General features: G+C 57.9%; 1 protein-coding gene across 1 annotated transcript in view; it reads left to right on the forward strand.

The window, feature by feature from the left end:
- The window catches only part of DNAH17 (dynein axonemal heavy chain 17), a 105,160-nt gene that overhangs the window by 16,714 nt on the left and 65,373 nt on the right, over nucleotides 1-23,073 (forward strand). The window contains 14 exon segments of the mRNA XM_021066525.1: nucleotides 257-403; nucleotides 5,632-5,740; nucleotides 6,011-6,114; nucleotides 7,989-8,129; nucleotides 10,581-10,724; nucleotides 11,665-11,847; nucleotides 13,447-13,701; nucleotides 15,126-15,295; nucleotides 15,842-16,064; nucleotides 17,636-17,752; nucleotides 17,860-17,946; nucleotides 18,631-18,783; nucleotides 20,491-20,739; nucleotides 22,545-22,667. Of these exon segments, the coding sequence (XP_020922184.1) occupies nucleotides 257-403; nucleotides 5,632-5,740; nucleotides 6,011-6,114; nucleotides 7,989-8,129; nucleotides 10,581-10,724; nucleotides 11,665-11,847; nucleotides 13,447-13,701; nucleotides 15,126-15,295; nucleotides 15,842-16,064; nucleotides 17,636-17,752; nucleotides 17,860-17,946; nucleotides 18,631-18,783; nucleotides 20,491-20,739; nucleotides 22,545-22,667 (2,205 nt within the window).

Raw genomic sequence — 23,073 nt, forward strand, 5'->3', positions numbered from 1 at the left:
GGGGAGCTAGGGTGATGCCATCGCTGTGCTGGCATCAGGACGGGCCAGCAGGGAGCAGAAGTCCTGATCCTGCCAGCAGAGCCCGCCCCGGCCACGCCTCCCTCAGCTGTGGCACCACACCCAACTCTGGCTGCAGGAGCATCCAGGGACAGACCCCCACCTGTGTGCCAGGGACAGAGCCTCCCCTGTGCAGCCAAGTGCTGTGCCACTGACGTCCCCCCACCCTGACCGCTCCCATCCTCTCTGTCCCCCTTAGTTGGTGGCGGTGCTGAGAGAGGTCAAGTACTTAAACTTCCAGCAACAAAAAGAGGTCCCCAGCAGTGCCGAGACCCTGTTCTCGCAGCACGAGACCTTCCGCAAGTTCGTGGGCAACTTGGAACTCATCGTCGGCTGGTACAACGAGGTGAGCGGGGGGTCGCGCTGTTTCATTTGGAACAAGCGCCGGTGTACGAGCTCCACGTGGAGCAGAAGCGCCGAGTACAGCTTCGTATTCGAAGGTGCAGGGGGCCACTCTCTGGGGAGAAGCTCTGTCCTGACCTTTTCCACCTTCCGGAGGTGCCCGCGTTCCTGGGCCGAGGCCATGTCACCCGCCCTTGAGGTCACAGCAGGCCAACCTCCGCGCTCTCTTACGAGGACCTCGCAAGTACATGGGGCCACCAGATGCCAGGGTCCTGGACTGAGTCACATCCGCAAATTCTGTTGTGCCAAGTGTGAGGTGACACAGTCACAGGTCCTGGGGGTTAGGACGTGGACACCTCTGGGGGCCGTTGTTGAGCCAACCGCAGACGCCCGGTCCTAAAGGGCCGACGAGATGCACTCTCCTTGAACCCTGAGAATCGGGAAGCGAGGCCCAGCCTCAGTCACACTGGAGTCTCCGGGGAGCGGAGACACCCGAGCAGCAGAAGGACGTGGGGCAGGCGAGCAGACAGGCCCCAAGGACACGGGGGAGCCCCGACCTGGGCTTTGCAGGGCCAGCCCCCGCAGCTCCACTGGCACAGCCCACACCGCTGAGCCAGCTTTCCTGGCCTCCTGTTTCCTGCAGCCAACTTGATCCCAAAGGGAGCAGCTCTTTGGAAGCTGGGATCTCTCTGTTCCTGGGTTTTGCCACTCAGTCTGTCCAGGAGAGGCCTGCGCACTTCTGAATCCCTGATGGGAGGCCCCTTCCCTGGGGGACGGGGGGCCACGCCTCTGTTGCCTCCCCTGCCTGTCTTGTAGGGGCCTTGACCTAAAGGCCCGCCTCCATCTGGGGTGTCCTGTCCTGCCCCTCCCCAGCCCCCTTGCTGAGTGCGGCCTGAGTCAGCGTTGCCTGAAGCACAGCCGCGCCACACACCTGGGAGAGAGGAAGGGTAATATCGGGAGTCCCAAGGGTGTTTGTGTCATCATTGCCGGCTTCCCGGATGCCTCGGGTAGCGGATGGTGGCAGATCTGACCAAGCCCGGGCATTCCATGCCAAGCAAGAGAAGGGCTAGACTATCAAAAGATTCCGAGCCCAGAGTTCCCAACGTGGCTCAGCAGTTAGCAAACCCGACTGGCATCCATGAGGATGCAGGTTTGATCCCCGGCCTCGTTCAGTGGGTTAAGGATCCTGCATTGCTGTGGGCTGTGGTGTAGGTCACAGACGCGGCTCGGATCCCGTGTTGCTGTGGCTGTGGTGTAGGCGGGCAGCTACAGCTCTGATTGGACCCCTAGCCTGGGAACCTCCATGTGCCGCGGGTGTGGCCCTAAAAGACAAAAGGACCAAAGATTTTTTAAAAATTATAAAAAGGTTCTGAGTAAGGCCTGGGAGACAGTGGGGGGCCTGCTGCTCTCGTCCACTCCTGTAACCTCCTCCTACGTGCAGCCCGCCGGCTCACGCCATCAGTAGACTTGTCAAAAACAGCACTCCGCCTGTCCCGCCTCGACACCTTTACCAAAACCCCACCACAGACCCGTTCCTGTAACTCTATTCCACCAACTAGAGTGCGCTGGAAAGTAGCCTGATGCGTGTTCCAGATAAGCTAAGAGGAAGTGTCTTTTCACTAATGTCATTTTTAAGATAAAATTTTAAGTGACTCACTTATTGAACCGGGAAGCCCCAGGGCCCGCCTTAAGTGCTTTCCTCAAGTTCACCTTCCCCAGAACCAAGTACCTCTGGGCTCCAAGTACGCCGTGTCCATCCCTTCCCTGGAACACCTGCCTCCCAGCCGTGGTATTTGGAAAACGTGGCAGCTTCAGAGTTCCCGCTGTGGCACAGTGGGTTAAGAATCCAACTGCAGTGGCTTGGGTGTCTGTGGAGGCACAGGTTCGATCCCCAGCCTGGCGCCGTGGGTTAAGGATCCCATGTTGCCACAGCTGCAGCATAGGTTGCAGCTGCAGCTTGGATTCAGTCCCTGGCCCAGAAACTTCCATCTGCTGCAGTGCGGCCATTTAAAAAAAAGTGGGGGCAGGAGAGGTGGGCACCTTTAGAGATGTAGGTGCATGGAGAAATACTCAGGGGTTACTGTCAGCGCAAAAGATTGTTTTTATAATGATACAATCAGAAAGAAAGAAATCCAGAGTTCTCATCGTGGCACAGCGGAAACAAATCCGACGAGGAACCATGAGGTTGCGGGTTCGATCCTTGGCCTTGCTCAGTGGGTTAAGGGTCCAGCATTGCCATGAGCTGTGGTATAGGTTGCAGATGCGGCTCGGATCTGGCGTTGCTGTGGCCCTGGTGTAGGCCGGCAGCTGTAGCTCCGATTCGACCCCTAGCCTGGGAACCTCCATATGCTGAGGGAGCAGCCCTATAAAGGACAAAAAGACAAAAGAAAAGAAAAGAAATCCAACAAAGATTATTTGGACTAAAAACAGAAACTTGATCACCCGCCTCTGAATTTCCAAACAAACGCCACCCAGCACACGCCAGGGAAGCCGGTTAGCTTCAACCGTGAACGCCGCTGTTCCGCTAATAAAAACGTTGGCCGAGTCCGGGGGGTGGGAGAGTCAGTGCAGGAGCTGAGCGCCTGCCGTGGCTTCTTACTGATGCCACCTGCCCTCTCTGGAGACCCCCCAGGTCCCTCAGATGTGTTTTTTATTCTTAACATCGTTTCTGTCGTTAATGCCTGAGCGAGGTGAGCCCGTGTGCGGTGCTTTAAGGAACCTGCTGGGGAGTTCCCGTTGTGGCGCAGTGGTGAACGAATCCGACTAGGAACCATGAGGTTGCGGGTTCGTTCCCTGGCCTTGCTCACTGGGTTAAGGATCCGGCGTTGCCCTGAGCCGTGGTGTAGGTTGCAGATGTAGCTCGGATCCTGCGTTGCTGAGGCTCTGGTGTAGGCCGGCGGCTACAGCTCTGATTGGACCCCTAGCCTGGGAACCTCCATATGCCGCGGGTGCGGCCCTAGAAAAGGCAAAAAGACAAAACAACAACAACAACAAAAAAAAACCCTCTGGGGAGTCTGGGAAAATCCCCTAAGGACGTGGATTTGTACCCCCGGCGATTGGAAAGTCATAAGCTGGGCGTATCGGATGGATCTCGTTACCGCCGGCACAGAGGCCTGCTAACGTCCGCGGCTGTCTGGGTCCCGCGTGTACTTGCTTAATGTCCAAGCTCAGAAGCGGGATCGGTGTCTCACAGAGTCGCGCGTTATGATTCCGAAGACGCCTTCGCTTACTTCTGTCTGGTTCCCACTGGTCGTAGCCCTCGAGCCTTATTTCCCTGCTCCCACTATACCCTCTTCTAAGAGCTCATTCTCTGAAAAGGAGGACATGGGGGATGGGGGGGCGGCGCCCCTTAGAGCACCAAGTGTATGTGAAGGGTTGTCGTGAAAGGCAAACAGCATCTAATGTCCATTTATTTGTTTGTTTATTGTCTTTCGAGGGCCGCACCCGCGGCACAGGGAGGTTCCCAGGCGAGGGGTCTCATCGGAGCTACAGCTGCTGGCCACAGCCACAGCCCCGGCACTGCCGGGTCCCCCATCCCCTGAATAAGGCCAGGGATCGAACCGTCATCCTCTTGGATCCTAGCTGGGTTTATTTCTGCAGAGCCACAGTGGGAACTCCTGAGCTACATTTTCAAAGTTTCCTGGTATATATGCGTTGCCTCAGCATTCGCAAATGTCCTTCTCTTTCCACCCCATGACATGGGTGATTAGGGGTTAAGCGTGTACATAAGTCCTTGGTGATCAAAGGTAATTTTAAAAGTTGGAATCTCCTGAACTTTGATTTACGTATTAAACAGCACTAAGTATAATTGGTTTGGTTGGTGTTGAGTTACACACCTTCCCATGAGACCGTGAGATTTTCTTAAATGGATGTGTAGTTAGTTGATTTACAAGTCGGGTTAGTGTCAGATGGACATGGCGTGATTCAGTTATACGCCCACATATGAATTAGTCTTCAGATTCTTTTCAGTTATAAGCTGTCACAAAATATGGAGTTTAGTGGCCTTGTTGTTTCTCTATTTTGTACATAGCAGATTATATCTGTTAATCCCAAGCTCCTAATTTATCCTTCCCCCATTTTCCCCTTTCATAACCATAAATTTGTTTTCTGTTGTCTGTGGGTCTATTTTGTAAACAAGTTCCTTTGGTTTTGTTTCTTGCTTTTTTAGTTTCCGCTTGTAAGTAATATCATATGATATTCGTCTTTGCTGTCTCGCTTTACTTAGTATGATCATCTCTAGGTCCATCCATGTTGCTGCAAGTAGCATCCTTTCATTCTTTTTTATGGCTGAGTAGTATTCCATTGTGTATATACCACATCTGCTTTATCCATTCATCTGTCATTCATCTGTCGATGGACATTTAGGTTGCTTCCATGTCCTAGCTATTGTAAATAGTGCTGCTGAGAACATAGGGGTACGTGTATCTTTTTTTTTTTTCCAAGAAAAGTCTCTCTATTTTTTTTTTAAGGCTGCACTTGTGGCATATGGAAGTTCCTGGGCTAGGGATAAAATCAGAGCCATGGCTGCTGTCCTATGCCACAGCCACAGCAACACGGGATTCAAGCTGCATCTGCATCCTACACTGCAGTTTGCCGCAATGCCAGATCTTTTTTTTTTTTTTTCTGTCTTTTGTTGTTGTTGTTGCTATTTCTTGGGCCGCTCCCGCGGCATATGGAGGTTCCCAGGCCAGGGGTTGAATCGGAGCTGTAGCCACCGGCCTACGCCAGAGCCACAGCAACGCAGGATCCGAGCCACGTCTGCAACCTACACCACAGCTCACGGCAACACCGGACCGTTAACCCACTGAGCAAGGGCAGGGACCGAACCCGCAACCTCATGGTTCCTAGTCGGATTCGTTAACCACTGTGCCACGACGGGAACTCCCAATGCCAGATCTTAACCCACTGAGCGAGGCCAGGGATCGAACCCACATCCTCATGGACACTATGTCGGGTTCTTAACCCATTGAACCACAGTGGGAACTCCAAGGGGGTGCACGTATCTTTTTGAATCACAGTTTTCTCCGGATACAGGCCCAGGAGTGGGATTGCAAGATCATAAGGCCGCTCTGTTTTTAGTTTTCTGAGGCGCCTCCATGCTGTTGTCCATAGTGGCTGCGCCAGTTTCCATCCCTGCCACCCGGGTGGGAGGGTGCCCTGTACCATGAGACAGTTTTGAATCTGCTTGGATTCGGAACAAAGTCCCTGAAACCATGGCCTTTGTTTTTGCAGATAAAGACCACAATGATGGATGTAGAATTTCCACTGATAAAGTCGGAATTGGAAGCAATCGATGTCCAGTTACTGGATGCTGAAAGGACCCTGTTCTGGAACAGCGAAGGTACCAAGGCAGCGCTCATTGCCCCTCGGGCTGAGCGTGGGCGAGAGGGCACGGGGGCAGGGGGTGGGGGTGTCCAGCCTGCCTGGCATCTGGAATGCGCGGTCCGCCTGCCGGGGACAAGGGGCCACGACGTACATTGCTCCTCAGCCGCACGTTTCGCGAGGGGCTCGCCACGACTTCTTCTGCTTCAGGCCCCCGAGAGTGGACGTGCCAGCCGAGGGCTGTCTTGTAACAGGGCGTGTTTACACCAGAATTGTGCTTCTATTCTAGGTGTGTTTGATTATATTCAAGAGATGAGAGAAATCTTACACAACTTGCAGAACAGGATACAAAAAGCAAAGCAAAACGTGGAGGCAATTTCCCAGGCCATGATGGTAAGTAGCCGCCTGCAGGCACGCAGCAGGTGGGGGCCAGGGGGTGCTCCTGCAAAGCGCCCGGGGCAACGCGGGCCCCTGCTGTTTGAGGCTCTGGACCAAAGGGGAGATGACCACGTCAGGCAGGCAGCCCCCAAAGCAGAAAACCCCCAGGTCGCTCTGCAGAGTTCCGCTCCATGTGACTCTCTCCAGCTCAGCCAGGGCGTGGGCTCCGGGAACAAGGGTGGGGAGGCTGGGCCGAGCCCCCCAGGAACGTGCTCGCTGCGGAGGGTCTGAGTCTGCAGACACCTGCCCCTGGCCGGGGCTGACGTTCACGTCTCTTCTACCTCCAGGCTCCTTTGGCTTATCCAGCCCGAATGGCTCATCACAGCCTGGAAGGCTTTCCTGCGTTAGAGCTGACATTGCATCACCCTCCGCTTAGATTTAACTCCGTCAATTGTAGGCGAAAAAAAGCCATTGCTCGCCCCATTTTCACAATTCAATTTTCATTTAATCAGACTCTTTCCTCAGGTAGTTGCCTAAGAAAGGGGTGCATCGATGCCCTACTTTCTGTGTCTTTGCTTGTCCAAAATTATCTTTCTTTGGATCTCACTTGTAGCTGTCTTCTCCAAGTAAAGGATTTTTTTTTCTTTTTTTTTTTTGGTCTTTTTGCCTTTTCTGGGGCTGCTCCTGTGGCATATGGAGGTGCCCAGGCTAGGGGTCTAATCAGAGCTGTAGGCACCGGCCTATGCCAGAGCCACAGCAACACCAGATCCGAGCTGCGTCTGTGGCCTACACCACAGCTCAGGGCAACGCTGGATCCTTAACCCACTGAGCGAGGTCAAGGATCAAACCCTCAACTTCATGGTTCCTAGTCGGATTCGTTAACCACTGAGCCACGACGGGAACTCCTCCAAGTAAAGGATTTTTTTGATATGGTCTTTTTCTTCCAAAAGTCTAGAAGCGTCCCTCCGTTGGTCTGCTCGGGCTGCTGTAACAAAGTAGCGGAGAGCAGGCAGCTTCAAGTGTAGACGTTTCTAAGCCCACAGGCTAGAAGTTGGAGATCACGGGGCGGGGTTGGTGTCTCCTGAGGCCCCTCCTCGAGTGTGGATAGCCGTCTTGTCCCCATGCCCTCACGTGGCCGTCCCTCCGCGTCTGTGTCCCAGTCTCTTCTCCTTACGGGGACACCAGTGCCCACCCTAGCGACCTCCCTCTGACCTACCCACTCCTCAGACTCTCCAAGCGCAGTCCGGCCCCGAGGTGTTGGAGGTTATGGCTTTGATGTAAAAATGGGGGGTGGGGACATGGCTCAGCCTGTAGCCACCCCGTCTTATAGCCTCGACGTTAAGGAAGCTGACAACCACGTGGCTGTCCTCTGCTGCCCTCTTCTCTCTGTCCAGAGGCGGGCAGGGTCCTTGGGCATCTTCAGGCTTCAGACACTTCACCAGGGTGCGTCCAGATGGGCATCTGCTTTTAACATCCCCTAAGTTCATAACATGCTTTCGGTCCGAAATCAGCAGCGTTTCCCCAGTCCCCAGGCGCCTTCTCTCATGTCGCTTTCTGTCCTGGACCTGGCTGCTGTGTCCCCCCGCCCCTAGCTCCTGTGGTTCCCCCACAAGAGGGTCCCAGATGCTTCTTCCCCAAGAGGGGCTCCCACTGGGCCGGATGGGACGAGGGGAGATGCCCAGGGGCTCTGTGTGCCCCCACAACCCTGAGGCTCTCGTTGGTCCGGAGTTAAATCACCCGAGGCTCTCTCGCCAGCAGTCCTCAGCAGCCCCTCGGCCTCTGCGAGGCCAGCCGGGACGGGACACTCACACCATAGGGCGTGTCGCCAGGGGGTGGGACCGGAAGCCTCCTCTCCAAATGCTTCGCTCCCGCTCCTGTTGTCCTTCCAGGACTGGTCGGCCAACCCGATGTTTGAGAGGAAGGACAACAAGAAGGAGGCCCTGCTAGACCTGGATGGGAGGACGGCCCATCTCAACAAGCGCTACACCGCGGTCAAGGACGCCGGCCTGAAGATCCAGGCCATGGTCGCGGTGAGGAGACGCCCACCTGGGAGGGCCTTCGAGAGCCCACCGGCTTTCAGGAGGCGGGAGGGCTGCGGGTGTCCTGGAAACGACCTTGCCCTTTAACCCGGGAAGCCTGGTGATGAGTCGTGGTCATGAGACGGCCCTCCTCTCAGTGTGTCCGAGCCCCGCCCCCCTCGAGGGACACCTTTGTGCAAGGGGTGTATGCAGCTTGTTTCTGCGGGATGAGCTGGATCCTGCAACCCCCTCAATTCCCCCGCCGCAAGGGTGAGCCTTGTGGCGAGCAGCCTTGGGCGTCTTTGAATCAGGACAACGTGCTGACGCGTGCCCACTGTGCTGCCCACGTGCACGTTTTGCCGTCCTGCCAACCCTCTAAGGACCCGTGGGCCTTCCCGGCTGACGCAGCCGGAGGGGCTGCAAATGGGAGCCTGGCATCCCCCCCGGAATCTCCTGTCCCCCCTGTCCCTCAGCGGCTCTTTTGTTCAGCTTGCCCTTTGGCTTGTTTCTGCGGCCACTGTGAAGGGCGGAGTGCCACACTGGCCTGGAAAGCAGAAAATTCTGCCCCCCACCGCCACCCGAGCTCAGGGTATATTCAGGGCAGTTTTTCTGGGTTTCCAGTGCCTGGTGCAAGTCACCAGTATGGCCTCAAATGACGGGTGTCCGCAGCCAGAGGGACCGGCAGCCCCCACCCCCAGGAGGCTCTGTGCTGGGCTGGTGTCATGGTCAGGTCACTGCTTGGGAAGGTGAGTGGCCCCATGGAGTGACTTGACTGGATCAAAAATTACTTGGTCTCTGTTCCAGATCCTCTTCCTCTCCCTCTGCCCGGGTGGCCAGAAGGTCCCACTAAATTAGCCTGTTAAACTGCAAAATGGTTACATGGAAAAGTGAAGCGATTAACCTGTGAGCGCTCTCAGAAATGTTGGAGACGGAGAGAGATCCGGTCTAAAGTTAGGAGGAGGTTCATAGCACAGCACACGGCCGGGGGCGGGCAAGGGGGCAGAGGCCAGCAAGCCATTAGGCACAGCTTCGTTACCACACACGTCTGCCAGCATCGCCTACTCCCCGTTAGTCTCCTGAACCATGGTTTTCTGCCTTTCACTGAAGTTATTTAAGCCTGTCTTTCTCCTCTGTTAGAATCTGCCTGAGGTACAGGCTGAGTCCTGTTCATCTTTGTGTTTTCCTGTGGCACTCAGTTTCTTCCAGATTGATCCATCCACTCACCCACCCACCATCGACCCATCCATCATCCACCCACCCATCCACCCATCCATCCATCCATCCACCCATCCATCATCCACCCACCCATCATCCATTCATCCATCCATCCACCACCCACCCATCCACCCATCCATCATCCATCCACCCATCATCCATTCATCCATCCATCCACCCATCCATCCATCCATCCACCCATCCATCATCCATCATCCACCCACCCATCATCCATGCATCCATCCATTATCCATCCATCCATCCGTCATCCACACCACCATCCACCCATCCATCATCCACCACCCATCCACCCATCATCCATCCATCCACCATCCATCATCCACCCATCCCATCCATCCACCCACCCATCCACCCATCCATCATCCATCCACCCATCCATCATCCACCCATCCACCCATCCATCCATCCATCCACCCATCCATCATCCACCCATCCATCATCCATCCATCCATCCATCCATCCATCCATCATCCACCCACCATCATCCATCCATCCATCCATCCACCCATCCATCATCCATCCACCATCCATCCATCCATCCATCCATCATCCATCCATCCATCCATCCATCCATCCATCATCCACCCATCCATCCATCCATCACCATCCATCATCCATCCACCCATCCATCCATCATCCATCCATCCATCATCCATCCATCCATCATCCATCCACCCATCCATCACCCATACACCCACATACACTCATCCATCCACCTGTCTATCCACCCACCAACCAGCCACCTATCCAGCCAGCCAGACATCCATCAGCTCCTGTTCTGTCCCAGGCATAGTGCTGAGGGCTGGGGTATGATGGTAGACATGACAGTCAATCCCTGTCCTCATGAAGCTTGGCATCAAGGGTGCAGACCAAGGACGATATAATTCAGAGTTGTCATCTGTGCCATCACAGATGGCACAGCTCGTGGGAACACAGGTGGGGGGCAGGGACAGGACCCAAACCTGTGATGAATGGGGGGTGGTCAGGGAGGGCCACTTGTGTGAAGCTGAGGGATGAGAAGCTGTCTCCGGCATGAATGGGAGGGAGCAGCTGTGCAGAGACAGACTTGGACCTTGGAAGAGCTCGGCACATGCAGTTCAGGAAGCTAAAAGAAGCCCCCTGTGTGTGGGGCGTGAGCCAGCACAAGCCCAGAGAGTCAAACACATTGACTAAAGAGGGAGCCGGGGACAAGGGACACGGCAGCCAGCTGTGTGATTCGGTTTGCAGGAAAACGCAGAGCTCTTTAGAGCAGATGTGACGAGCCCTTCCTGGAAAGATTACATCAACTACGTGGACAGCCTGGTCTTAGATGGATTCTACTGTTTCATTCGCAAGTCTCTCAATTACCTCATGGACAACATGGTGGCAGATGTAAGTTACACACACACACACACACACACACACACACACACACACGTACTAGAAATGTGGTTTATAAGTATGAGATGAGGTTGATGTTGGAATCTGGAATTTGTGGTTTCCTAATGAAATAATGGGGAGTCCCCATATTTGCAAGTGATCAAACAGCAGGAACAGACCGTAGAATCAGAGGCTTGAGTCAAGTCTGGTCATGTGAGGGGGGGACAACTGACCTCTCCCTCTTGGCAACTCACTTGGGCACTAGTATGGACCCTCCCTCGGTCAGAGGGAGAACCGGGGGCTCCCGAGTTGGCCATCCCCCCCGCCAGGGCCAGTGTGGGACTGCGTTTGGAGAAAGATCAGTGCTGTAAAGCAGGTTTGTAAATGGAAGCTCTGATGGACGTGAGGGCTTGTCCTTCCTGGAGCCCAGCTGTGACACCAGCTGCCTGGCTGTGACACGACCCCACTCCCTGCCCCACCCCCATGCGCTCATGACCACAGCTGTGGGCTCTTACGCTTGAGCCAGCTGCCACCCTACGCGCTCTGTAAGTTAGCCATTCATTTAGCGCTCACGGTCACCCAAAGAGGTAGGGACAATTATTGCCTCCGTTGTAGGACTGCTCTCATTTTATGTTTCTGGGGAAACGGGGGAGTCGAGGGTCTCACGTGAGGCCGTGCAGCTGGTCCGCAGCAGAGGAGGGCTTGGCACGGAGTAGCTGGTCTCCTCTGTGCTCGCCACCCCTGCTCTGTGCCGCCCTGGCTGCCCAGCCTGCACTTGGCCTATGGCCCTGCATTTGGTTACGTAATTCTTGCTCCAGGGCCCTCGGGGGAGCTGCTCTCTGTAGGGGTCCGGCCAGCCGGAGGTGTCCCTCTGCCTGGGGCAGGGGGAACACGGGCCCTGAGAACAGGTCCGCCAAGGGCGAGGCATTGACCCCGGACGGCCTGTTTGCAGGAGAGCATCGCGCCGCTGTTTGAGGTCCGCATGGAGCTGGACGATGACGGGCTGGTCTTCAGTCCGTCCCTGGATATGGGCGGGGACCGGAGCTTCCTGGCACTGATCGGGAGCCTGGTCACCGACATCTTCAATGTGGCCAGGCTCATCCCCAGACTGGCCAAGGGCAGGATGAACTACAAGGTACGGCCCCACTGCCTTCCCCGCCACCAGCTGCCCTCCTGGGCAGGAACCGCCTCCCTGATGCAGCCGCGCCCAGGGGTGCGTGTCTGTTCCGGGGAGGTCCTGAGCGGAGCGTGCCGAGGGGCCCAGGAGCTGCTTCTCTGTCGGGTTCTCCCTGCTCTGGAAGTCCTGTCCTTTTCCTCAGAATGACTTCTCCTCCTCGGCCTGGTTTGCAGCCCCTGTCGCCTTCCCACCCCCACGAAGATGCCCAGTGCGCGTCCCTCCCCCACTTCCTGGTCTGAGCGCTCGGGCTCTTTGACACATGTGCCTCCCGCTGGCCCCCGCGCCCATTTGCCCTAAATGCACTCAACACCTCCCAGCACGGAAACCACGTGGGGTGCAGAATCAGATGGTGGGGTGCAGAAGCATGGACACGTCAGCCCCCCTGCAGGGAGGTCAGAGGAGGTGTGCGTGACAGTTAAACAAAAATTGGAAAAGACCTAAGTGACCAGTAGATTCTGGCCCATCCAAAGGCATCTGGGTGAGTCACACGAGGGAGCCCGGAGTGGACGGCTGCTCGTGACGTGTTAGTGTTTATCGAGTTGTGGGACCGCGTTTAAAACATGAGTTCAGCCGTTTAAACAAACAAAAGCCTGTCTCCCTAGGGGTACCCTCCAAACTGAGAAGAGTGCTGGCTTTTGGGAAACAGGCTGGGGGAGGCTGGAGGGAGGCCAGGGGATGCAAACAGGGCATCTTATTTCCTGTACTTCTGCACGGTTTGAGCTTCTGGATGATGGGTGCGTATTTGTCATAAGAAATATTTGCAGGAGTTCCCGTCGTGGCACAGTGGTTAACGAATCCGACTAGGAACCATGAGGTTGCGGGTTCGGTCCCTGCCCTTGCTCAGTGGGTTAACGATCCGGCGTTGCCGTGAGCTGTGGTGTAGGTTGTAGACGCAGCTCGGATCCCGTGTTGCTGTGGCTCTGTCTGGTGTAGGCCGGTGGCTACAGCTCCGATTGGACCCCTAGCCTGGGAATCTCCATATGCCACGGGAGCGGCCCAAGAAATAACAAAAAGACAAAAAAAAAAAAAAAAAAAAGAAAGAAATATTTGCAGCGCAATGCTCTGTGCGGTTAGGGACAGGGGTGTGGTGTGGTGTGTGGTCTGGTGACAGATGTGAGGACACAGGAGGAAATACCTGGCAAGGTTGAGGTCAAGGTCAGGTTTCCAGAAAAGCCGATGTGCATTCTGAGTCTCGAGGGTGGGAAGGGATTCCAGGCAGAGAGAACAGCTTGGGGGTTCCTGAGCTGCCAAAGGGTGGCGTCCCCGGCCCAAGTGCACGCAGGGATCAGCTCAGGTGTAGACATGGGACCCGATTCAGGCCAATGAGAGCCCGACTCTGACATGTGCTCCGGAATCTGGGGTTCTGAGGGGCTTCGCGTGATGCCACAGGACAGAACAAAGCCGGCTATGGGGCAGGTGACATCCTGGAGGGGTCCGTGCCGTTGGTTAGTGTCACGTTCCCATGGAAACGAGCGGCACAGCCACGCGGGGGCAGCAGGTTTGGTCAGGAGGGAGGGAGACCGGATCCAAGGGCTTCCCCGCTCCTGCCCCTTCCAGACCGACCTGGAGGACATGACAGACCTGACGGAGCTGCGGGAGGAGATGTCCAACCTGGTGCTGGGCGCCGTAAAGGAGGCCGAGGAGTACCAGGACTCCTTCGAGCGCTACTCCTACCTCTGGGCGGACGACCCCCAGGAGGTCATGAAGAACTTCCTCACCTTCGGCCGCACCGTCAGCCCCGAGGACCTGGACACCCGGGCCGAGGAGACCCTCCCCAAGAGGCCGCCCACCCTCGCCCAGTTCCAGCAGCAGGTGCATGTGAACCCGCCCCCCCGCCCCCCATGGAGGGGCCCTGGGCTTCTTGTAAAACCGGGCTGAACTTTTTTGAAATGTGGGTTTTCTTACTGTTCAAGTACAGAGAGCCCAACAGGGCAGGAGATGGCCACCTTGGAAGGAGGGCACGGCTCCTGAGGGGCAGAGGTCCTGCCGGCCCCGCAGGGCCGCACAGGGGAGCACCAGTGTCACCGGGAGGCGGAGGGGGGAGGAGGAGGAGCCCAGCTGAGCACCTGCCCTGGGATCTCCAGGGGCTGGGGCTCAGGATGGGCTGGTGTGTGTTGTCTCAGGGACTGGGAGGTCTGTGGGCCGCCCCACGTCGTCAGGGTCCTGGCCTGGAGTAAAGAGGGGCAGGGGGACAGTGGCCTGGAGTGTGAGAGCCTTGGAGCAGAGGTGGGGTGTGGCCTCTAGTAGGCGGTTTGCTTTGGAAGGTGTGGTCCTGGGGGCTGTCTGCTATCGAATAACTAGCCAGCCCTGGGAGCTGAGCATCCAGTGCCAGAGCATTTAAGGACATAGCACGTGGAGTTCCCATCGTGGCTCAGTGGAAACGAATCTGGCTAGGAAACATGAGGTTGTGGGTTCGATTCCCAGCCTCGCTCAGTGGGTTAAGGATCCAACATTGCCGTGAGCTGTGGTGTAGGCCAGTAGCTGTAGCTCTGATTCAACCCCTAGCCTGGGAACTTCCATATGCTGCGAGTGCAGCCCCCAAACCAAACAAAACAAACAAAAAAAGGATATAGCACGTGAGGGAGTTCCTGTCGTGGCTCAGCAGTTAAAGAGCCCGACTGGCATCCGTGAGGACACGGGTTTGATCCCTGGCCTCGCTCAGTGGGTGAAGGATCCAGCGTTGCTGTGAGCTGTGGTGCAGGTCACAGACCTGGCTCAGATTTCTTGTCCCTGTGGCTGTGGTGTAGGCCAGCAGCGGTAGCTCTGATTGGACCCCTAGCCCAGGAACTTTCATATGCCATAGATGCTGCCCTAAAAAGAAAAAGAAAAAAATATACACACACACACACGACCTGAGAAAACAATGAATTTACTTCTTTTCCTGAAGTTCAGTGAGGGTGCCCCCAACCCCGGGAGATGTGCGGTGGGGGCAGCACAGTTGCCCCTTGACGCGGGGGACGGCCGGCTGGTGGAGCCTGAGAGCCCTGAGAATGAGCAGCAGCACAGAGAGGGCCGAGTTAAGGGACTCCCCGTGGGCGCCTGGACCCCAGGCTCCCCAGGAAACTCCCATCCTGCTCACCTTCCCCACCCTGCTGGCCTTGCTGACTGTATCCCTCTGGGATGGACCGTCCTGCGTCTGGACTAGGCTGCAGGGCGGCAGGGACCCCGGGGAGCAGGGACAAGGAGGTGGGCCTGGTGCCCACGTGGCCTGGCGGTGAGCAGGCTGCGTCTTCCAGATCGACGCCTACGAGAAGCTGTACGAGGAGGTGTCCAGGCGCGAGAACGCCAAGGTGTTTGGCGGGTGGCTGCAGTGCGACTGCCGCCCCTTCAAGCAGGCCGTCCTCAACTCCATCAAGCGCTGGAGCCTCATGTTCAAGCGGCACCTGAGCAACCACGTCATCAACAGGTGGGCGCCAGGGCCCGCTGCCCACCCCCAATGCCATCCGCCTGACGTCGGCCAGGCCCCGGGAGAGCCCTGCGCGAGGGACACCCAAAAGGGGCCTTCTGTGAAGTGGGTGGTGTGGATTGGCGCCTCCCCCATGCCAGGTGGGCGAGGGCATCTTTTAAGGGCAGGCTCAGAGGCCAGCGGCCCCCAGAGGGTGGATCCTGTACAAAAGGCGTCACCCGGCTGGAGCAGAGGCCCGCGGTCCCCGGTTCATTGCTTCTCTCCTGAGCACCTGCTGTGTCTGAGGCCAAGGGCTTTGTTAGGAGCCCCGCGTTGGGCAGGAAGCCTGGCATGAGACGAGGGGTGGCACCTGTGGGATCACATGGGGTGTCGGGGCCGGGAGGGGGTGGGATCCAGCCCTTCCACCGGGAGGCCCGGCAGAGGCTGCCCTGAGACGTGGCCCGACCCGGGACTCGCCGGGCTGGTGAGGCGAGGGGGCCGTTCAGGCAGGGACTCAGCCCTGCCCTGGGGGGGGGCGCGTGTCACAGGCGGCCTCTCGCCTCCCAGCCTCGCTGACCTGGAAGCCTTCATGAAAGTGGCGCGGGCGGGCTTGACCAAGCCCCTCAAGGAGGGCGATTATGACGGCCTCGTGGAGGTGATGAGGCACCTGATGAAGGTCAAGGAGAGGCAGTCGGCCACCGACAGCATGTTCGAGCCCCTGAAGCAGACCATCGAGCTGCTCAAGTCCTATGGGGAGGAGATGCCCGAGGAGACGCACCTGAAGCTACAGGTAGACGGGCCGCGGGCGTCGGGGGCTGCGGGCTGGGCCCCCTGCTGACGTGGATCCCCCGAGGGAGGGCAGGGCTCCGGGGAGGCGGGGGACAGTGAGGCGGCCGCCAGGGTGGGGCCCTGCCTGCCCACCCCACACTTGCTCCTGCGGGAGCCCAGGTGACAGAAGGGGGATCCGCAGAGCCCCTGCAGGGAGCCGGGGCCCGCACCCCAGCAGGGCCGTGGGGGGGCTGCTCTGGGAACCTCCCAGGCCCAGAAGGCCCCCGGCCAGATTGGGTCCCCACGTGGGACGGACAGGCCACAGCCCGGCCGCTGAAGGGGACTTGTATTTCACAGAAGACCCGTATGTTACGGCTAATTTGGGGAATGTCAGCCGTCGATGCGATGTCACGTGTGATGTCAGCTGTGTGTGCGGCTGGGCTACGAGGAGGCGGCGGGTGGCGGGGACGGAGAGGATGGGCCTGGAGCCCAGCCTAGTTCCCCCCGCCCCCCGCCGAGTGTGGGCTCCTCCCAGACCCGGCAGCCTCCCCCCGCCCCCATTCCCGGCCCCAGCTCTGCTCTGGCCACACAGGCCTCCCCACCCCCCGCCAGGTGGCACCAACCTCAGCCAGTGCCCGAGACCCCATAGCAGAGGGCGTGACAGGATCGGGTGTCCGTGTCCATGTCCGTGGGGACCTCCTGCTGCCCGGGCCCTGCTTTGGAGCACGTTGCGGTTTGCCCCTCCCCCACCACGCTGCCCAGGGCTCAGCGAAGGACAAGGGTTTGAAGTTGTGTGTGTGTGTGTGGTGGCCAGGCCCCGGGGACTTCAGGACCCTGGAGCAGGCGAGTGGTGGGAGAAAGGTTTTGATTAAGATTGGAGGCGCGCCCCCGCCGGCAGAGGCGGTCTGTGGCTCTGAGAAGAAAGTGCAGCAATGTCTGTTTGTGGGCAAAGAATTTGTGAGCTGGGACTTTTTTTTTTTTTTTTTTTCTTTAAAATATCTTCTGACTGTAAGTACAAATATGTACCCAAGTGTGGAGCTCTTGGAAAATACAAACCGCTGACGGTTAAAGCCATTCTTGGAACAACGAAACTGTGCCTGGAGGACAGGCGAGTGGCTGCCCAGGTCGGGGGTGCAGATGCAGATCCGAGGGGTTACCCCAAACCGCTCCCTTTCGGCCACACGCAGCAACACGTGTGGATTGTGGCCACCGGGAATCCATGCAGCTCTACACAGAATTGCTTAGTGCTGACGGCACACGGCACGCAACACGTGCGTGCACACGTATAGGCACACGCACACAACACACACACACACATGGATTCAGGACGAAACCTGACACGTTCTCTCATGTGTTAATGAAACGCCCCAGGGCTGGTTGCTGGGCTTGGCTATTGAACCTCAGCCGTACAAGATGCCACCACCGCACCCAGGGGTGGAGGAGTGAGGGGACTGGAGACCGCGGGGTGGCGGGGGAGTGGCACGTGGGACTCTGCCTCGTTGCTGCCATGCCCCGTGAGGCTGTCATCATGTCACAGTGGTAAGTTTACCCAAGAAGAGCATCAGGAACGGCCCCTGGCCTTTGCCTGTGCAGGAGCTGCCGGAGCAGTGGACACACACCAAGAAGCTGGCCATCCAGGTGAAGCAGAATGTGGCGCCCCTGCAGGCCAACGAGGTCAGCATCCTCCGGAGGAAGTGCCAGCAGTTCGAGGTGCGCGGGCTCGGGCGGGGCGGGGCTCGGGGCGCAGCGTCCCCCCGCCAGCCTGGGGACAGGGACGGGGACGGGAGCCTGACGGTCTCGGCGTGGTGGTCCCGCAGCTCAAGCAGCACGAGTTCAGAGAGAAGTTCCGGCAGGAGGCCCCGTTCAGCTTCAGCGACCCTGAGCCCTACAGGTCCCTGGATAAGGTAGCTTTGCCCACGGGGGAGATGGGGTCGTGACTCTGGGGCTTTCTCGTTGTTCCTCACACTGGCATTCTCGTGAGCCCAGAAACCCAACGTCCATGGGCCCTGCCCCGGGGGCCGCGCACAGGCGGGTGGGCGTGCATGCACATACACGTGTGTGTGAGCTCGGGCATCCCACGTGGTCTCCCTGGGTCCAGGCTGGGTTCTTTGAAGAGCCCCCTGGTCACCTCCACCGAGGAACCACGTCCCCGCATGAGCGACCCCCATGGCAGGGTGCAAACACTAGGGACACCTACGTCCCCAGGCGAGCCTGGCGCGCTCCCCACACCAAAGCTTTCGCGGGCGTCCACGCTTGGTCACGCAGTTTCGGACAAATCTTTGTCCCTCCTCCTTGCTTACCTAGATGTTTCTCATTTTCAAAGCAGTCAGGCATCTGCTTCTTCGTACCAGGAAAATACACGGAGTGAGAAAACGGGGGGATGCTGGGAAAGCCCAGGGGGAGGTCTGGCTCTCGTGCAACGGCCACCAAGAGCCCGTCCGCTCACCTGAGCTTCCGGGGGTGACCGCCCCCCCATGAGATGAGCAGCCAGGGCCACCTGGACGCCAGCAGGGAGCTTGTCGTGGGGGGGGGGGGCGCCAAACGTGGAAGCCCCCTCACCGCTCACCAGCTTCCTCGCCCGCCCCCAGCAACAAAGGAGCATCGCAGCCATGGAGGGTGTCATGGAGGCTCTCTGCAAGTCCGGGAGCCTGTTTGAGGTCACAGTCCCGGACTACAAGCAGCTCAAGGCTTGTCACAAAGAGGTCCGCCTGCTGAAGGAGCTCTGGGACATGATTGTTATGGTGAGGGGGCGCCAGGCCTGGGGACAAGGGGGGGGGCGGTTGCACGGATGCTGAGGGTACCAGGGTGGAGGACATCCCAGCCCCAGGAGGGGACGCTCCTGCGGTCTTTCGGTAGTGGCCACCTTTGATGGAGGTGCCTCCCCCCCCACCGACCCCCCTTCTCAAAAAGAAGAGAAAAATGGGAGGAGACACTTGCTGATATCGAGGCTGTGCCTCAGCACACGTGCAGGCACTGGCTGCCCAGCCTCTCCTCCTGGCTCCCCGTCTCCAAAGACGCGTTGGCTCTTCCTCTCTCTGCTCTTGAATGAACTTGAGCACCTCTCTCAACCCCACCCCACCCCCAACCCCTGCCACAGCCGCCACAGACTCTCAGGACTGCAGCTAGATTTGAATCTTCTCCGCGGGCTCCTCTGTGGGGTCCCCACGGGGCAGCCTCTGTCTCATCGCTTTTCTTCTGTTTCATCGCATCACGTCCTGACCGTGCGGAGGCTGCCTTTTCCTCACCTGGGGCAGAGGTGGGGGGGGGGCATCTTTGAAACCACAGGCTACATCACACCAGCACCTAAAGAGAGAGCGCGCACGCCAACTGCAGCTTCTCGATACTCTTTTATTTTTCACAATTAACTGAATTCAGCGCACTCGTGTGTGAACAAGGTTACAGAACACGGGCGGGAAAGTGAAAACAGGACTGCGTTTTCCCTTGTTGGCGCAGACCCGAGAAGACAGGTTACATTTCCCAGGAGAGAACAAGAAGCCTTTCCAGGCAGGGCATTATAAGAAAACAATCTCTCCAAAACAAACCAGCCATCACATTTTTATCATAATAGGACACCGAAGCGGCTTAAACCCTCCAAAAAGGAACATCAATCCCTGTGGGGACTGAGGTTTCAAGCCTTGGGACCGTGAGGGTCCATCTTTCGTGAACACCCCTCACTGTGTGTCTTTATCTGACGTGAGGGTCTGGCGAGCTGGGCCTTCGCGCCTCGAGCCTGCGTCGGCAGCCTCTGACTCCCTCCGGGATGAGCCGTTGCCACTTCTCAGCCCTTGTCAGCCCCCCCTCCCGGTGATGGAAAGACAAAGGCTGCATCGTGTTGTCTTGCCACTCTTTGTAGGGTGGGTGGTCTCCCATGGGTTCCTGTGTCTTGTTTCATCCTGTCGTGAGTGAAATTTCTATCAGTCAGTATAAGGTCAGTTACTCCGCAGTAACAAATAGCCCTGGGAAAGAAAAAAAAAAACGTGAGTGTAGTTAACCCCTGAAATACTGTTGCTCGCTCGTGCCAAGTCCACACTCCAGTTCCGAGCAGCCCTCGGGCAGCTCAGGGCAGGCATCCACGACTGCCAAGGCAGACGAAGGGAACTGTGGGTCAGGTGCTGGCAGTCAAATGCTTCTGCCCCCAAGGCGTCAGGCGTCACTCCGTTCCACTGGTCACGGCACCTTCCATGGCTGCCCGGGAAGTGGGACAGGACTAAATCCTGGGCGGCAGTGACAAGGCCCACGGTTTGCCCACATCTCTCTCGACTGCGGACTTTTCGGTTGAGTTTTTATGACCCATGGGTGTGTTTTTCTTTTCCCCCTGGGATGCACCCACTTCATCCAACGCTGTCATTTGTTCTCACAACTCCTCGTTGCATCTTGCTCCCCGGGAGCAGCGGCAGGAAGGGAGCACAGGGCCTTCTGGCGGGGCGACGGCACCATCTCTCTCGCAGGTCAACACCAGCTTTGCAGCCTGGAAGACCACCAAGTGGCAGGACATCAACGTCGAGCAGATGGACATCGACTGTAAGAAGTTCGCCAAGGACGTGCGGTCCCTGGACAAGGAGATGAAGAGCTGGGACGCCTTCGTGGGGCTGGACAACACCGTGAAAAATATGATCACGGCCCTGCGCGCCGTGAGCGAGCTGCAGAACCCCGCCATCCGGGACCGCCACTGGCAGCAGCTCATGCAGGCCACCCAGGTACCGTGTGCCACGGGGGGTGGGGGGTGCTTGCTGCAGGATGAGGGGGCCTCATGCGAGAAGGCCAAGGGTGGGCAAGGCCCGCTTCATGCATGCGCCCCCGGGCTGGCATGCGGGGCTTTGCGCTCAGCAGGTGCCCCAAGCGGGGTTGGATGCCCGGCTGTCACCATTTTGAAATTCTGAATAATTTTTTCAATAAGGGGCCCCATCATTTTCATTTTGCACAAGTGGTACAGCTGGTTCTGGTTGTAGGGGGAATGTCCACAGGGCTCTGGAAGTTTAGGGCAGAGGAATGGCTCCCCGGGTCCCCCGTGCACCCCAGGAGCACAGAGTCCTAGTTGCCAAATTTTCCCAGGGCTGTGGGGGTGGGGACGCTTCCTGGACACCCACGAAAGGGAAACAGCACCCGCACTGTCAGCAGACACGGAGCAGAACTCTAAAGTCTGGAGCGGCTCCTCTGCAGAGGCCCCCCAGATGCCAAGGACGCAGAGAGCAAACACAGCCCTGTTCTTGGGGTCGCAAAGGAGGAGAGAACAGCACGGGTGATGCTGTTGGGAGGCCCCATGGGACAGTCCTCAGAGCCCCCGGGAGGCGGTGCCCTCAAGGGGCAGCCAGGGAGCACGGAATGCGGCCTGGGCCTCGGTGGGAGAATCACAAGCAGAGGGGTTGTGTCACGTGCGTGAGTGCTGAGACCCGGCCAGCGGCCTCGAGCATCCCCTCCAGGGTCTGGCAGAGATCCCAGCGGGTCTGTTCCCCACGGTTGAGAGACACTCCGTTTCATCCATTGTTTGGCCCAGTTTCCATGGTGCCTCGCAGTTGGGCTTGGAAACATCTGCCTCAGTGACAGCGAGAGGATCAGAGGGCTGGGTGACACCACATGAATACGTGGTATTGTTACCAGCATGGCAGCTTCCTGAGGTGGGGGATCGTATCCAGTGGCTCTCGTGCGTGACAAGGTACCATACACGCTCGGGACTCAAAACCGCAGGGCTGTGTTCTTCCCCAGCTCGGGGGCCAGAAGCCTGAAATCCGAGTGCCACCAGGGCCGCCACCCCTCGGACAGTCTAGGGGAGGGGACCTCCTGCCCCCTCCGGCTTCCGGTGGCCCCAGGCGGTCCTCGTGTCCCTACCTCTGCGGTCACACGGCCTCGCCTGCATCTCAAACTTCCCTCTCCTTTTTCTCGTCTGGACACCTGTCATCGGGTCCACCTGGGATGGTTTCATCTCACGTTCTTTTTTTTGTCTTTTTGCTATTTCTTTGGGCTGCTTCCGCGGCATATGGAGGTTCCCAGGCTAGGGGTCCAATCGGAGCTGTAGCCACTGGCCTACGCCAGAGCCACAGCAACGTGGGATCCGAGCCGCGTCTGCAACCTACACCACAACTCACGGCAACGCCGGATCGTTAACCCACTGAGCAAGGGCAGGGACCGAACCCGCAACCTCATGGTTCCTAGTCGGATTCGTTAACCACTGCGCCACGACGGGAACTCCATCTCATGTTCTTTTAACAGCTCAAGACCTTGTTTCCAAACAAGGTCACCATCTGAGGTCCAGGTGGGCGTGAATATGAGGGGAACACGGTTCGACCCACGAGTGGTTTCTGCTGTGATGCAGTTTTACAGGGAGGAGTGGCGGGGCCTGGAGGAGCGACCTGCCCAAGTCGGGGGGCATCCAGCTGTCCCCCGACCGCCCCCTCCCACTGCCTGGGTCCCTCCCTCACTTGGCCTGTCTCTCCGCGAAGGACAAAGCTGCCCCTCGACTGGAGCCGCGTGACCTTCCTGGAAGGTGCCTGTCGTCTTCCCCTAGGTCAAGTTTGAGATGTCAGATGAGACCACGCTGGCGGACTTACTCCAGCTGAACCTGCACCGGTACGAGGACGAGGTCCGCAACATCGTGGACAAGGCCGTGAAGGAGTCCGGGATGGAGAAGGTACCCGCCGGCCACGGCCAAGTGTGCTTTGGGTGGCGTGGCGCGGAAACCGACCGTCTTGTAGACTGTTGCCAGAATTTGTTCCTGGGAAAAAGCCCGCTTCCTGGCTCTCGCTCTGTCTCCTGCCCCCAGTTGTACATACGTGGGTGTGCAAACAGCCCCAACCCAGCTCCCCGTCCATGGAGCATCCCCCCTCGTGTCTGTGGTCCATCCCGCCTCCGCCTCTGCCTTCTGAGACGCCGAGCGGGGGAGGGCGCTGGACCACAGACACTCGTAGCGCTTCCAGTCTCTCTCCTCACCCAACTGTGTTGTGAGTTTGAATTGTCCCATTTTGGGCTTGCTTGCTTTCTTTCTTTTTTTTTTTACAGCTTTTTTGAGCTGTGATTCACACCCCATGCCATCCGCC

The sequence above is a fragment of the Sus scrofa genome, chromosome 12, assembly GCF_000003025.6.
Source record: "Sus scrofa isolate TJ Tabasco breed Duroc chromosome 12, Sscrofa11.1, whole genome shotgun sequence".
NCBI classification, from domain to species: Eukaryota; Metazoa; Chordata; class Mammalia; order Artiodactyla; family Suidae; genus Sus; species Sus scrofa.